We start from the raw sequence: 15,057 nt of genomic DNA, 5'->3' as shown, positions 1-15,057 counted from the left end.
AATAAACAATTTAGTTACAATAGTAATTATTATTAACTGTTTTCTTATTTCTCAACAAATTTGAAGTTTTAAGACGATACTATACAGATTTTGCGAATGAGATATTTGAATTTAATGCATTTTTGTCATCAGAGAGGCCGCTAACTACACCTTGTCATTTTACTGAAACTATTAATTGTTTTATCAAGTTAATTAACAGCAGTAAAAGTTATGTATTTGAAAGAGAACTTAATTTTACCTCAGAAAAGATAATCTTGCTTAATTTTTTTAATTAGAAAGGTTTATAGCCAAAACAATAAACAGTTATCTATAATAAAGTGATGTTTATCACAGAAATCCAACAGATGGCGCACCATTACTTACAACAATTCATATATAATCATATATATAATCACTGATAATCAGTTCTTACACTAATATTTTGTGATAAATACTATGTGATTTCTTTAAAAATGATTAGAAAGTGAAAATAAGACGTTTTACTTCTTCGCGGATTATGTTTGTATTAAAAGGTTTAATTTGTTTATTTAGGAATCCAAAAAGAGCTGGATTCATATATAGTTTGCGTTACAAACATTATTATTAATATAATGGCTTGTATCAATACATATTTACAAATTTCTTATCGTCGTCTGCAATTTTATTCCCACACTGATGTGGTATGGGTACCTTTTATTTTCACTGAAGAAGAAACTTCAGTGTGTTGCCCAAGATATTGAGAAGCAGAAGAAACACATAAATTTCTTGAATTAAATCAAAGAAGCTGGACATTTCTAATGAAGAATAAGCATCGTTTTAATCGTTTTAATGATTTATCTTCGTTGTATACTCAAATATAATTGAATAGCATGTCCAAACTATGTAATAACTATAAGGCATTTGCCCACCTCAATGTGGCATATAAAGTGTTAGCCTTACTTTATGACCAACTATCAACATACCGTGAAGAGATAGTAGGCAAATACCAAATGGTACTACGGTAGTAATATACAAAACTCACGTATGCGTCAGAAACATAGACAATGACAAAAAATAACGAAAACTTGTTGGGTTGCTTTGAAAGAGAGATACTCAGCCACATATACTGGAAAGCCAAGGAACGACATAGAAGAGAGTGGAAGCTGATCTTAAAACAGGCCAAGACCCACTAGGGGTTGTGGTGCTAATTATGCTGAAGCATGTCCAAATACGTCTATAAATATATTTTTGTTATTTATTTTTAAATCTATTACACTTTTATTGTTGTACATATGCAACCCAACTAACACATCATCAAATATAAATGCTTACCATTCTCATTTTTTAATTTCAATTGATTATATGTACAGAATAGATTTGAATTGATATCACAAGCGAAATGACTTTTCAAATGATTAGTTATTGTATTCAAGTGTTGGATACCGTTCGGACTAAGATTACTATTGTCGATGAAAACATCCAGTTTATCTTGAAGTTCAAAAATTAAAAGGTTCTATACTACAAACGCGGTTCGTACGGAATTAGAAGGATCAATAAAGTTGTGAGATAGTGACAGTGATCTCCTACCTCAAAAAGATAATAAAAAAATGCATGTGCTTAGTCGATTTTATTTCAAACCAGTCACAGCTACTTGTTACAATGTGCACCCTTTTAATAAGAGTTGTTTGGAATATGGAGCTGGGCAGTTTATTGAAGCTTACCTTCAATCAGTTCGCATGTATACCTCTGTTTATTTGGTAAGATATAATCCTAAATAAATAATTTATTGATTAATAAATTATGATTTTTGTAATTTGATATATTTTGGATACATCTTCGTTTTATTGATTAATAGATATTTAAGATAGTATCAAATTATATGATACTTGACATGAATTTGTTAAGATAACAATGACTGGCTAAGTTTTACGTAAAAATAGAAAAGATAAATATTTCCCAATTAACTGCATTGTAGTGATAGGTTTTATATTTAGCAGCATATTTTTCAATGTTTTTTTATCAAAAAAGTTATATAATTAAAAATTAAAACAACGAATGCGCATTACTAAAAAATAAAAACATGTATATTTAAAAAGTGGATAAAAAAGGTTTTAAGATATAATTGGGGACATACAATGCATTTCTTGTCCTTGAATAAACTTGTATCATGTTGTTGCTAATATATGCACTGTTTATCGAATGATTCTTTTTTAATTTAATTTATTCTCAATTCTTTTTTATCAATAAACATTGATAGAAACAACTTCACCATTAAACATTTGATTACATAGTCTTAACAAAGAGATGGAGGAAATTCGCAAGCACCGATTGAAGCTTAGGTTTCTCTGCAATTTAGATAATGACATTAAGAAGTAGCAACGATGAAATTATTTTTAGTTAATTCAGTGCAACAATTGTTGTGGTTAAAAATAGCATCCTTCGAGCACGATGTCAACTGGAGAGGGAAATAATTACAAAAATGAGTTGATACGTGCAAGATGCAGAGATCGGCGATGTTTGAAATGCGGGGAAAAAGCAATCTTATCGTTTTATGAATACTTTTCTTAACAGAAATTCTTAGAAAGAAATTATGCTGACTCATTATTTTTTGTTATTTTTCGTGCCAACAATTATATATTAAGTAAGTCGAATCAAATCATCAAATAATACCATGCAAATTCTACTTTGTTTTTTCATAAATATTTGTGATTATATTTTTGTCATAATACCGAGAAAAAAGTGATTGTATTGATTTGATTAAGATTTGGCAAAAGATTTGAGATAATCTTAAAAATCATATCAAGTGGATTTAAAAATAAGGCGGAAAAGGCTAACATTTACGCAAAAGAATAATTTTTGACCCTACTTATCCATGTAGTACAAGTGTAAATAAGATCTTTACACATGGCACTAAAATAATTTACCATGTTACATCACTAATTGGCGAAGAAAATAAAGATGCGAAAGATAAAAATTATAAATCTGTTTGTGGACATAGGATTTAGACCATAAGAGCAAATCATTACAAACAGCCACAAATTAAGGCTTATTAATCTTATATAATCTTAGTTTAAACATTACGTGGATATAAATATTATTTTTGTGATCTACGTAAAAAGGTGTTCTAATAATATTAAATCATCAATTTGCTGTTTGTAATAAATGAGTTATAAGCAAAATTTAAGACTCGCCATTTATCTCCATGACAGTATGAACTCCCAACGTTTAATAAACTTATCCATAATATCCAGAAAGAATAATGATATAGACGCTTTGGATAAATGAGTTGTTTGAAAGAATTTATAAAGAAATGGAAGGTTCGTTGATTACTAAGAGTGATGCTACTAATTCATTGTTGAGCATAAATTCGAGTATCATTTATTTTTTCTAATGCTTATATTAATAAACGTAAGGCTAAATCGTGAATGAAATGAAGACAATTGTAAATGACGATGAAGTATATTATAAATAACGCTGAATACAATTGCAATCACAATTATGAATTCGGCAAGTCGACCAAGTATCCCCAAGAAGTATAACCCCGAAGAAATGTCACCGACGTCACCATGTAGTCTAATGATACCTACCGAAGCTTAATATTTTGTCCAGATCTTATCCGGAAGTATCATTCAGAGCACCAAATGGGATCAAAATGTGATCGTCTTCTCTGAAATAGCTTCTCTTTCAAAAATAATTTTATTGACTCGTTTTTCATACTCTGTATCTAGAAAGATGTTGTCATCTATGTTATTGGTAGTTGTTTCTACCTACCGTACATATTCAGGATATAAGTTTGCTTAACTAACGGTTTGTGGCAATAATTTGTCGCCAGATATCTTCTAATACCTCACCTTCCAACCAAAAAACAAGATAACATAATAAAAAACAAGAAGACATTTAGACCTCGACCAGCTAAGTTTCCACCTCCACGGATTACTGGCGCCAGTACGAAGCCAGTTTAGTGGCGCCAATTAGCTTGCGCCAGAAGTTGTTTCCACATAAATGTTATAATTGTGTACTGGCACAGTAATAAAAATGGCGTCAAGTGATGTACTTCACGCTGGCATCAATGTGGTAGTCCAAATGTGCTCCTTGGAACTGCACACGTTATTACAAAAAAAAGCGAAAGTACTTTAATTAGAGAATTATGCCATGAAGATCAGGAAGCATTCAAAATTAGAAACTGTTTTCTTTATAATTCCAACTATCATTCTGACAGCTTCATTTCGTGCTAGTCGGTCCTTATATTGCAGAATTTTCTGATTCCACAAGCAAGGATATTGTTCATAAGTTTCTAGACATAGTACTGTTTGTTCTGATGTCCATTTTTTGGACGGTTTATTAGCGAATTTGTTTATATTAGTTGGACGAACACGTTAATAGTTACACGTTTTCTTTATAAATACTGTTATTGGCGCCAAAAGGTAGAAGTAGCGTCAACTTTATTGGCGCTAGGATTACTGGCACCAATTTATTGGCGCCAGGATTTTTTTTGCTATTTCCACACGCAAATGAACTGGCGCCAGTAATCCGTGCATGTGGAAACTTACCTCACAGAATCGCGAAGATACCTAAGTTTTACGTTGATCCAAATTCTAAAGAAAACAATAAATATGTATATAACATAAAAATTTGAAAACAACATCATCAAATGCAATGCAAAAATGTCAAGCAGACGGGCATATCCTACTGCCGTAAAATATTCAAATGTGTAAAGTGTACAGAAGATTGAAGAACATATAAGAAAAATTGATGTTAAATTAGACTCAAGGCACACCCAAGCTAAACGTCTAGTTGCGGAAGAAACCAGCCCGCAACCTATAGAGGATGCGAAGTTCACAAAGTATTACAACCAAAAATTATGGCTCACACTACGTGAAAAGAGATACGATATGCAACCCATCCCAATACGACAACTGCAATCAGGAATATTATATGTCCACGTACTCGATTATGAAACGATAGTGGCTGATGACTCTATCTATGGAAGGAATGGGGATAATACAAGCCAAATATGAGATAGCAGTGAAAACAAACTGTTATATATATCTTTACATCGAATAATATGTAGATGCGCACGTGCGAGGATACAGAGGGGATTGTAAAAGAGGAAAAACATTCATTCGGGAATTTGATTCTCAACAATAAAGATTAAGACAAAATAAATAAGTACATTCGTTTTAATACATACATAAATTCCTACAAAAACACAACCCTAACATATTCTTGGCGCATTAACATACTGGCTGACTGATTCCTGACGAAAAAAATCCCTAATGTAATTGTCTTCTACACTATTGATGGTAATAATTAATAATCAACGTTCGTTCACGGATTCTAAATAAAGAATAACAACCAACGTTACCTACAATCAACTGTTAATAATCATCAGATTACTTGAGAAGTGTATGTATATGCTAATCTCTATCGAGGTTTTGCTACAGTCCATAAAACTGTTGTCAGATTTGTTTGGTACAACGAACCTGTGGCAAAAAGATTCTTGGGATGCTACTTAATATGAGGTAATAACTTATAATTAGTAAGGAGTAGTAAATAGTAAAATCTTTACCATGGTAGGTGAAGGCTGGGTGAAAAATGAACTAATAAATTATCGATTCATCTCAAGGGGCCCACTGGGGCCTAAGTGCCCGCGTAAAAAACTACGCACTCCACGCTTACATACATATCGATTCATCTTTTGCTACAAGGTACTAGCTTGTACTAATGCGTTATATTCTATGCGATTATATAGCATAATAAACTTTTGATGAATTGATGCATGAATTCCGCTTCTGAATTATTATTGCCTCCAACCTAAAGATCTTCAAAGTTGAACTTAACAGTTTTATATCTCTATAAAGTACTGATATAATTGATTTCATTGCTGTAATGAAGATTGCTTTAGACAATACGCTGATTCTTCATTAGACCTATACTTCTTTAAATACATATACACCGAGGCAAGCCTCATCATGACATTAAATGATTTCATTTGAAATCGAAGCTCAACCTGATTCGTTTAGGTCAGCTTATGATTCCTGTAGCTCTACTTCAGTGTCATCACACATTTTTTCATCTAAGGTACTTTTATTTTGGTAATAGTAGAAAAAACATCTTCTTAATGTGCTCATTTTTAGTGCAAAATGTACGGAACGTTTTCACAACTGTCTTCCTTTGTCATACAGTCATTACGTAAGATAACAGCTCATTTACGACAGTTTCCTTACTGCTCGTTGTTTGAAGCTAGTCCTTCGCATATCTTTGCAAAAATTCCGTGTGAGAACCGAATTAGTCAACACTTTGAATGGTATCCGAAAGGAATGGCAAAGAATTTATTCTCTTTTCTCTAATCCAATTACAAAAAATCCAAATCCAAAAAAACTCCCATTTTCTCCTTAAAAGTCAATAATAATTTGTTTCTGTATCTTATTATCTTAAGACTTTTCAAGAATTGATTCTAATTTTAATATTTATAAATTAAATTATAAAGTGCCATCTATTAATAATTCTCAAAATCTCCATATCTTATGCAATAATTAGAATCAGCTGTTCAAAGATTTCTGTTGGATAAAATATCGTGCAATTTTGAACAGTTATCATAATTATCTCATAAACTCAAAAACACTTAGTCAGTACAAATAAATATCTACCCAGTTAAAGTTAGTGCGAAACTATCGAGAAAGTAACACGCCCAAATAAGTGCATTTATGTTATTTAGTATAAAACAAATTAAGTTAATAATACATAACAATTAAGTTAAACAATAAAATGGTGCAAGTACTAAGTAAGTTAACCCCAATACCTATTGGTTGTGATTTTTACGTCCATCCATGGACTGATAGTTGTTTAGAGGCAACAATGGGGTTATACATTCAATCAATAGTTTATTCATTAAGATTATACGGTTCAGTTTATTTGGTAGGTCATCAATTTCAATAAAACTGATTATTATTTAATTGATTTATTCTCATTTGTTACAGCTAGCTTTATTGATGCAAGGTCGAGTACCACGACGAAGAGATATAAAAAAGACTATATTAGGGATTCTTCAATCGGCCACTTTCTTAAGCGGAACTGCATTTGGTTATTCATTATTTTTATGTACTTTAAGGTAAAAGTAAAAAATTTAGAATTACACCAACTATAATATATTTTCATTTTTAGGAGATTATTAGGTAATTTTAACGTCGTAACGGCATCGTTTATGCCAGCATTTCTCTCAAGTGTTTTTGCAATATTAATTGAACGACCATCAAGAAGAACTCTACTTAGTTTATATGTTAGTAATGTGGCCACTGAAACAATATGGAACATGTTGGTTTATAGAAATATGGTTAAACCTATTCCTTATGGACAAGTTGCAATATTTGCCGCTAGCATTTCAGTACTTTTAACCATTTTTAGAAGTGGATTACATGCCAAGGAGGAAAAACGTATTGATCCGATGTTCAAAATTTTAAGGTAACCACTTCAAACTGTTTAAAACACGTGTGATAAGATTATTATGAGTATTATTTTAATTTTTACTTATCTTATTTTGGGTTATCACTTGAGTGTACGTATTTAAATCGTGTTCCTAGAATGATGCAGCATATCTTTATCTTAATGTATTTTTATAGATTAAATGTTAAGGTTGTTTGAACTAAAAACAATTTTTTATGATAATATACTATTTTTGAATAATTTTTTTTTAGATTTATTATTGGAACACATGAAGAAAAAGTACCCAGTCAAACTAGTCAATCAAATACTATTCATCGAGAAACAGAGTCTGTTAATGATTCTTCGAGATGGGGAACAACTTGGCGTCCAAGAAAAAAAAAGACCAACTTTGTATTTGCATTAATAAATCAAGCTTTACGAGTCTATAAACAAATTATAAATAAAATTAAGTGCTGTGATAGGCATACCGTGTGTCCACATCCATTCAGCTGCTTGTATTATACAATACAAGTAAGCATTATTTTTTCTGTTCATACTTTTTGATATTGATTATTTTTTTTTTGTTATTAGGGGTCAACAAAAATGTTTTCGATTGGATTATCAATCCAATTGGTATTAAAACTTGTTTTGAATATGCAAGTTTTATTTAAAAATCCAAAGAGATTTAGTGGCGTCATTTTTAGAAGAGATACCATCAAGCTTGCCTCATTTTTAGCAGGATCTTGTGGTATATTTAGGGCTATCTCTTGTTTGTTGAGAAGAACAACAGGAAAAGATAGTTCTATGTATGCTATTCCAGCTGGATTATTAGCGGGTGTTGCATTTTCGCAATATCCAGATAAAACCATCGCTTTGTATGTTATGTGGAAAACTTTACAGGTAAAAAAACGATAATAATATTGACTCATATTTTAATTTGAATCAAAAACGTTTAATTTTTAGTATGTTGTGATTATAAACAAGGTTTTTTAAATTCAGAAATAATGTGAAGGATATATTTGAAGTGTTGACACTAATCTATTACCATCTATTACTATTAGGTTCAATTTTTTTTGTTCATAACATATATAAGTCACATTGATTAATAATTTTGAATTGATTTTTTTTAATAGAATCTTAAAGCCACATTACACTAAATATAACAATAGATGAAACTGTTGGTATCCCACTTTAATTTTGTTATTTATTTATAGTCATCATTTGTTGAAATTTTTATTAATTCTTCTTGTATTTGATCATCATTTTCTGTATGTGAATAGGTCTAAAATCCAATTAGGAATTGTCATCATGAAGTAGTTTCTACTATATTTATTCACTTGATAAATTTGAAAAGTGATGATATTCTTACTGTTCGAAATTTCTACTTATTACTGTTACTGATTATTCTTATAACACACTCTTCAATGGTTCTTTACATTATCTTTTCTCCGTCTTCAATAGATTTTTCCAATAAACATTTCTTACATTACTTTCAATTTGTTACATTCTAGGACACTTTGTCAGGAAGAGAGGCTTTATTGCCATATGTATGTATCTAGGATCTATGTTAGGACTAATACTATACTTTTAAACGCATTTTTTGTTTATCAATACTTCAAAAAACTTAGTCATTGTTTTTGGAGGAAAGGTTTCAAATGTATAATGTTAAACAAATTTTAAATATTTTTATTTACAATGAAGGACTATGGGGTCATATTAGTAGTCTTCTGCAGCACCTTTGTATTTCAAAAGCAACATTCCGCATAGGCAGAATATGAAGTCAATGAAATTCCTGTCTTCATTTTATCATCAGGACTCGGGAGGAGTTTCTTTTCTGTACCAAAAAATATTTATATAAGACTTCTGCTTATTAAAATCCGCTATCCTACATTCATAATATAAATGTTAGGTACTGTTACATGTTAACGATACCCAAGCACCGACTTAAACTATTTGAGTAACCATTTTCCTACTATTTGTTGAAGTTGAAGACAAAGCTTCTTTTTCCTCTTTCCATTTTCCTGCTTTTTCTATATTTAGACATCTTGCGACCCTGAGTCCAACTTTTATGCCATCTTTTCGATGGCCTTCCAGGCACTCGATTATTGTCTGGTTTTTCTAACATGATCCATTTGGCCAATTTTTCCGGAAACATTTTGTCTCTTCATTCCCGTCGTCTGGATTGCATCTATTTCACCACATCGTGGATTCTGTATTCTTCTCTTACTGCTGCTCCTCACATGATTACGTAGTCACTCCTCCTATTGTTCTGAGTGTCTTCATTTTTACCGTACTTACTATTTGTTTTATTTTTGCCGTATCTGCACTTGATTTTGCAAATATAGATAAGTATAGTATATTCGGATTATAGTTTCCGCCAACATATACTGGTTTAAGTACGAAGGCTTTCACTGCCGGTGTTAATTGAACTAAAATTCGAAGTCACTTCGAACCAGTTTCTGAAGAGGGTTGCAACATGCATTTTGTTTCGTTGCTATGGCAACCAATATTGTTATTTTAAATGGGATGCATATGTTTTTTTGCATACTTTGATAGAGGTTAAGTCCCTCTATACGATGAACATATCAAATCATATGGTTGTATAAGAAAAAAATCGAGAAATATGTGTTTTCTAAAAATATTAAATCAGCAAATTACAATCAAAGTAGGCGCCGAAAAAAGCGCCGTTGACAGCTTTAAATGTCCAAAAATAGGCGGCGTTATTTCGGTGCCTACTTTGATTGTAAATTACTGATTTAATATTTTCAGAAAACGTATTTTTCTCGATTTTTTTCTTATGTAATCATATGATTTGATATGTTCATCGCGTAGAGGGATTTATCTTCTTTCAAAATATGCAAAAAAAAATGCATCCCATTTAAAATAACAATGTTGGTTGCCATAGCAACGAAACAAAAAACAATGTAAACAAGCAAATATCGCCAACAAATGCGCCACAATTAATAAAGAAACTTATTTGAAACATTTTTCTTTAAACCCACAAATGGCGAAGTTATTGACTATATTCCAGACATTTGACACACCTGTATATTCGGATATTACTATGTCAATATCAATACATTGAAATCTTGAGAGATATTAGCACACCTGTATAAATGCCACTGTAAATCATCTGGCTCATTTGAGCACAAATTTCAATTACGTTAATCAGGGTGAACGGTCAGAAATAATTCAGGAACAATCTTTTTTAAAGTGCTTGTGGTTGTAAGATCCAACCTTCTTCAGAGCAATTTTTAACAACTACAATAATAATAATTTGGTACAGAAAACCTAGCTACTCTGGTAGATATCTTAACTTCAATTCAAACCACAACTTTGGCCATAAAATAGCAACAGTACAAACGATGAAACACAGAGTTACATGTATAAGTGATCCTTTGTTTCTAGATAAAAATCTTACTTCTTAAAAAAAATTTTGTCAACAATGGTTACCCACAGAATTTAATTAGTAAATTATTGTTTTCATCAAATCCACAAAGTAACCTACCTAAAAATATCATTCCAGACAATCGAGTCATTAAATATCGGAAAATTCCTTTCGTAAACAATCTAAGTAGAAAAATTAAAAAGGTGTTCATTAGTTTCAATTTTCAAAAACATAAAACTGTCGACTGTTATGAAAACAAAATTCAGAAATTATTTAGAAGGGTTAAAGACATCACTGAACCCCAGCTGAAATCGGGTGTGGTCTACTGTGTTCCTTGTGATGCTCAATATTAGTAGTGGAACGGATATCCGGCTACTATCCGGTCATTTTTTAAAATCCGGCTGATTTTTTCGAATTTTGCAATTTTCGCCGATTAAGTTTTAAAAATTCGTATAAAATCCAGTTCTTGGAATATGAGTATAAAAATTACCCAAAGTGTTAATAAAAGTGTACTCTTTCCAATGAACCAACCCATTTTGAAAAATAACTTTTAGTTTTTGAGAAAACAATATTTGAAGTTTTGATAACATTTCCGATGTTGCAATTTTCATCGATAACTTGCAAAATTCGCTATAAAATTAATTTCCTGAAAATTAAATTTCCGTTTGCGATTTGCCTTTTTTAGCAATTAAAGTAAAAAGTATTGGAAGCACGCAAATCATTTGATTCTAACATTTGTGGTTAAACATTTGAAAATAACACGAGGTCTTGTCACTTTGTTTTCTCTAGCAGTTCATATTTTTCTTATTTCCCTCAATATTTTTGGAACATTCTAGACCTTTGATTAAAAGTATATACCGTGTAGTGTAGACTACAAAAAATAAGTGTTCTTTATATTTTTACTTATTGTTGTTGTTTATTTATATGTTAAATAGACTAGTAGCGATATGATATTTTATTTACCATTGTTCATTTCAATATCATTCAAAGTTATAATTCTTCATCCATTTTATAACAAAAGTAATTATCAAATATTTTTAGATTGCTTATAATCTGGGTATCGATCATGGATATGTACCAAAAGTACCAGGATTTAATTTGCTACTTTACTGCTTTAGTACGGCTATGTTGTTCCACGTGGCTTTACTTGAGCCACAAAATCTAAGGTCAAGTTATTGGAAATTTTTGTGTAATATATCCGGAGGAAGAGTGGCCTGTATGGATAGATCAGCTTTTGAACCATGGGGTCTTGGAACGATGGAAGGATTAGCGCAAACTATTGAAAGAACAAAAACGCCAAAGGTTGTACAATTTCTTGGGATTAAATGGTAAACATTTATTTATTTAAAGAATTATAATAGCTAAAATTTTTTTATTATTGTAATATTTTTGTTACTTTTCGTTTTTATAAAATGGTACTTACTTTAAGTAGGATTCAAAAAAGCGCACAGATTTTTGTTATAAACGGGTCATATTAGGGACATAATTGTATTTTTGTATTATTATAAATTATATAATAAAATAATTCTTTAAAAATCTGGCCCTGTTCCTAATGGTATACCATCAAATATATCTCCATCTAAAATAACATAATAAAAACGTAAATTTTAATGATTGCATAAATGGAAACATTTTGGAACATTTACTTGTTACAACTTGCCATCCTTTCATTTCTGATCTGTTTTCAGTTATTATTTCTTCATGCAACTGTTCCATAAAATCCTCTCTTAAACTATCTAGGGTATATATATTTTTTGGTCGTTCACTATTTGGTTTTGGAACAAGCGCTTCTGCAGCTAGACACGTAAAAAATATAAATTCGTCAGTAAAGTTTCCTAATATTAACAACCTGCAATCATATTATTAAAAAAAATCATTAAAATCGATAAAAAAGATTTACTCTTTTATGTAATTTTTCATATATACATTTGGATGAGAAGTTGTCCAATAAACAAAATTTTCATATGATTTCTGCTCATTAAAGGTTTTCAAAATATTCGTTGTTTTATCAGCCTTAATCACATAACAAATACTTTTTATCCAAGCTGCTGATTTTTTTGCAGTATTTACATCCTCATTTTTACAACAAATTAAAACCAACATTTTTAAAAATTTGTAAAATATTTTCCATTCAATTAAAGCGAAAATTAATGGATTCCAACAGTACTGATATTGTATAACAATAAATCCATCTAAAATCAGACAAAAAATAATGAAAATAAAACAAACTTTAAATTAATTTTACCATTTGATATTTCAGCAGCTTTAAAAAAATTATTATTTTTTATAATAGCATCAGGAATGGTTGATTTATTCACAGGTTTTTCAATCAACGCTAATGCAATTCTTTGTAATAAAGTATATTTACACTTATGAAATCTAATATTATGCTTATTTAATAATCTTCGTAACTTAGTGGCTGAATAATCCTTATCACTGACTTCAACAACCTTCTCATACAAATCCAAAAGATCATTAAATACAGTTATTGGAGGAGTTATGTAGTCTTGAAGAGTTTTAACTTGTTGATCCCAATAATTTTCTTTTATCCAATTAAATAAAAATTTCAATGCTCTCATCAACATTTCTGGCGATGAAAGAGTTTGAGAATGAGCAAAATTATGTCTAATCTCCACAATCCAATCAGGTAAGTTTTTCGTCTTGGCAACATGAAAGAATGTTTGTTGACTTTTTGAATTACACAAGCACACATTTAAAAATCTAAAATTTTACTTCAATTAAGTAAAAAATATTTGTAATAATCGTTATTTTACCTCAGAATCGCTGAAGAAACGATATGCTTTGTAACCTCATCTGAAAAATCTTCATCAACCATCGTCAAACATTGTACTAAAATTAAAGTGCCTTCAATTAACCCATACAGTCTTGGCATACGATATTTCCACACGATAAGTGTATTTAAAGCTTTTTTCTTATCTTCTTTTGTAGCATCAGCGTTAAATAGTTGGTAATAAACACTTTTCCATTCATCACTTTAGAAAAGAAATAATTTATAGGTTATGTTGATAATTGAATGAATACTACTTACGTGTTATACCAAGGAACGTGCATTAAATGCAATGTTTCAGGGTTTTCAGTTTCATTTGAAATATTCATATTTATATCCATTTATCTTCCAATTATTCAAAATTATTTAAAATTTAATTTTCAACATGCAGTTCACAGTTTAGTTACCAATCACATTTGTAGACAAAGTCTAAATTAGTTTGAAGACTGACTATAAGATGGCGCTGTAAATAAATATTTTAAATTGTTTTAAAGTATTGTTATTTGATTTAGATTTTGTTTACTTACTTCTTCCATTATGGCTAAGATATCGTTAAACTCACTCAGCCCCAGGGGCCCCAGGCATCCAGGGATCTTTGATAGGAGAAATTGGGACTGATTGTATGTCGAAATCCCACCGTACGATGGCAATAGCGTCTATACTGAAATAATATAATTAAACTAACAATTTTATTATTAATAGTGGGAATGATGAGAGACAGCAATAACAATTATTACCAGTATGATTCTTTTAATTTACAAAGTATAGATTCCAATTCGTGTAATATTTTTAAATTTGCCGCTAACTTCAACTTTTAAAAGTTGACGTTTGTTCAGAATGACAGATGAAAACGTCATTTTAAAGTGATTTTTCGGTAAGAGTTACAAGGGTAAGAGTATAATAAAGTAATAATGGTATGATTAAATAATTAGATTATAATTGACATTATAGCTTTGTTTCAGCTAACCTTATAACAAGTTATAACTGCTTGGAAGCTCGTCAAATGCAATCTCACATGTCATATGATGCAGTGTAAATTTAAATGTGGCGGCATTATTTGGCAGGTGTAATTGCATCTGAGGAATTCCCAACCAGTCGGAACGTTAATTGGAGTCCTATAGTGGCTCTAAGCACTTTCCAAACAGTTATTCTGTGTTTTAGAGCTTTTATATATAAACAAAATCCAACCTGTATTCTAGTGGTTTGGTTCTTAGCTGAATAATTCCGAAATATCTCCAACAGATGGCGCCACATGCATTCAATTTTTAGTACGAAGTTTTTGTTTAGAGTGTTGCATTTCTACGAAGCTCTTTCCTATGGACTCACTGTAGTGGGATCATCTCGATCTTGGATCGGTTAGGAGCTAAGTCGTTATCACAAGAATCACTAGAGCTAGTAGGAACAAATTTGTCAATCGAATCTTTTAATCGTTTATTTTGTTCATCTGAAGGAACTTCTTACCTTAGACGTTGCTGTTTAGCTTGCTTAGTTTTGTCACTTA

At 30.6% G+C, this 15,057-nt stretch overlaps 2 protein-coding genes across 3 annotated transcripts; one reads left to right on the top strand and one right to left on the bottom strand.

Annotated features, from left to right (window-relative positions):
- Positions 1 to 1,350: 1,350 nt before the first annotated feature.
- Positions 1,351 to 12,306, top strand: LOC111425764 (transmembrane protein 135-like). Of its 2 annotated transcripts, none has more exons than XM_023059999.2 (6): positions 1,351 to 1,715; positions 6,939 to 7,069; positions 7,123 to 7,419; positions 7,653 to 7,911; positions 7,972 to 8,280; positions 11,810 to 12,306. In XM_023059999.2, exons 1-6 carry the CDS (start codon positions 1,566 to 1,568, stop codon positions 12,098 to 12,100), a joined length of 1,437 nt encoding a protein of 478 aa, XP_022915767.1. In that variant the 5' UTR covers positions 1,351 to 1,565; the 3' UTR covers positions 12,101 to 12,306. The 2 variants fall into 2 exon arrangements, with proteins under 2 accessions (XP_022915767.1, XP_022915769.1); XM_023060001.2 differs by lacking the exon at positions 1,351 to 1,715 and adding an exon at positions 6,486 to 6,876.
- Positions 12,090 to 14,148, bottom strand: LOC111425765 (uncharacterized). The gene is made up of 7 exons (XM_023060002.2): positions 14,084 to 14,148; positions 13,818 to 14,019; positions 13,543 to 13,761; positions 13,014 to 13,489; positions 12,669 to 12,960; positions 12,415 to 12,617; positions 12,090 to 12,347 (listed from the first exon to the last, which is right to left on the bottom strand). Exons 2-7 carry the CDS (start codon positions 13,895 to 13,897, stop codon positions 12,298 to 12,300), a joined length of 1,320 nt encoding a protein of 439 aa, XP_022915770.1. The 5' UTR covers positions 13,898 to 14,019; positions 14,084 to 14,148; the 3' UTR covers positions 12,090 to 12,297.
- Between the last annotated feature and the right edge of the window lie 909 nt (positions 14,149 to 15,057).

Source organism: Onthophagus taurus, chromosome 1 (assembly GCF_036711975.1).
Source record: "Onthophagus taurus isolate NC chromosome 1, IU_Otau_3.0, whole genome shotgun sequence".
NCBI classification, from domain to species: Eukaryota; Metazoa; Arthropoda; class Insecta; order Coleoptera; family Scarabaeidae; genus Onthophagus; species Onthophagus taurus.
The sequence above is the reverse complement of the archived record's forward strand: the minus strand, read 5'-3'. Positions and strand labels throughout refer to the sequence as shown.

Bases quoted from the DNA above. Each gene is read 5' to 3' on its own strand.
- LOC111425764 (XM_023059999.2), top strand. From the start codon at position 1,566: ATGCATGTGCTTAGTCGATTTTATTTCAAACCAGTCACAGCTACTTGT. The intron at 1,716-6,938 runs GTAAGATATAAT...CATTTGTTACAG, and splicing joins TGTATACCTCTGTTTATTTG to CTAGCTTTATTGATGCAAGG. The intron at 7,420-7,652 runs GTAACCACTTCA...ATTTTTTTTTAG, and splicing joins CCGATGTTCAAAATTTTAAG to ATTTATTATTGGAACACATG.
- LOC111425765 (XM_023060002.2), bottom strand. From the start codon at position 13,897: ATGGATATAAATATGAATATTTCAAATGAAACTGAAAACCCTGAAACA. The intron at 12,961-13,013 runs GTAAAATTAATT...GTCTGATTTTAG, and splicing joins AGCTGCTGAAATATCAAATG to ATGGATTTATTGTTATACAA. The intron at 12,618-12,668 runs GTAAATCTTTTT...ATATGATTGCAG, and splicing joins ATGAAAAATTACATAAAAGA to GTTGTTAATATTAGGAAACT.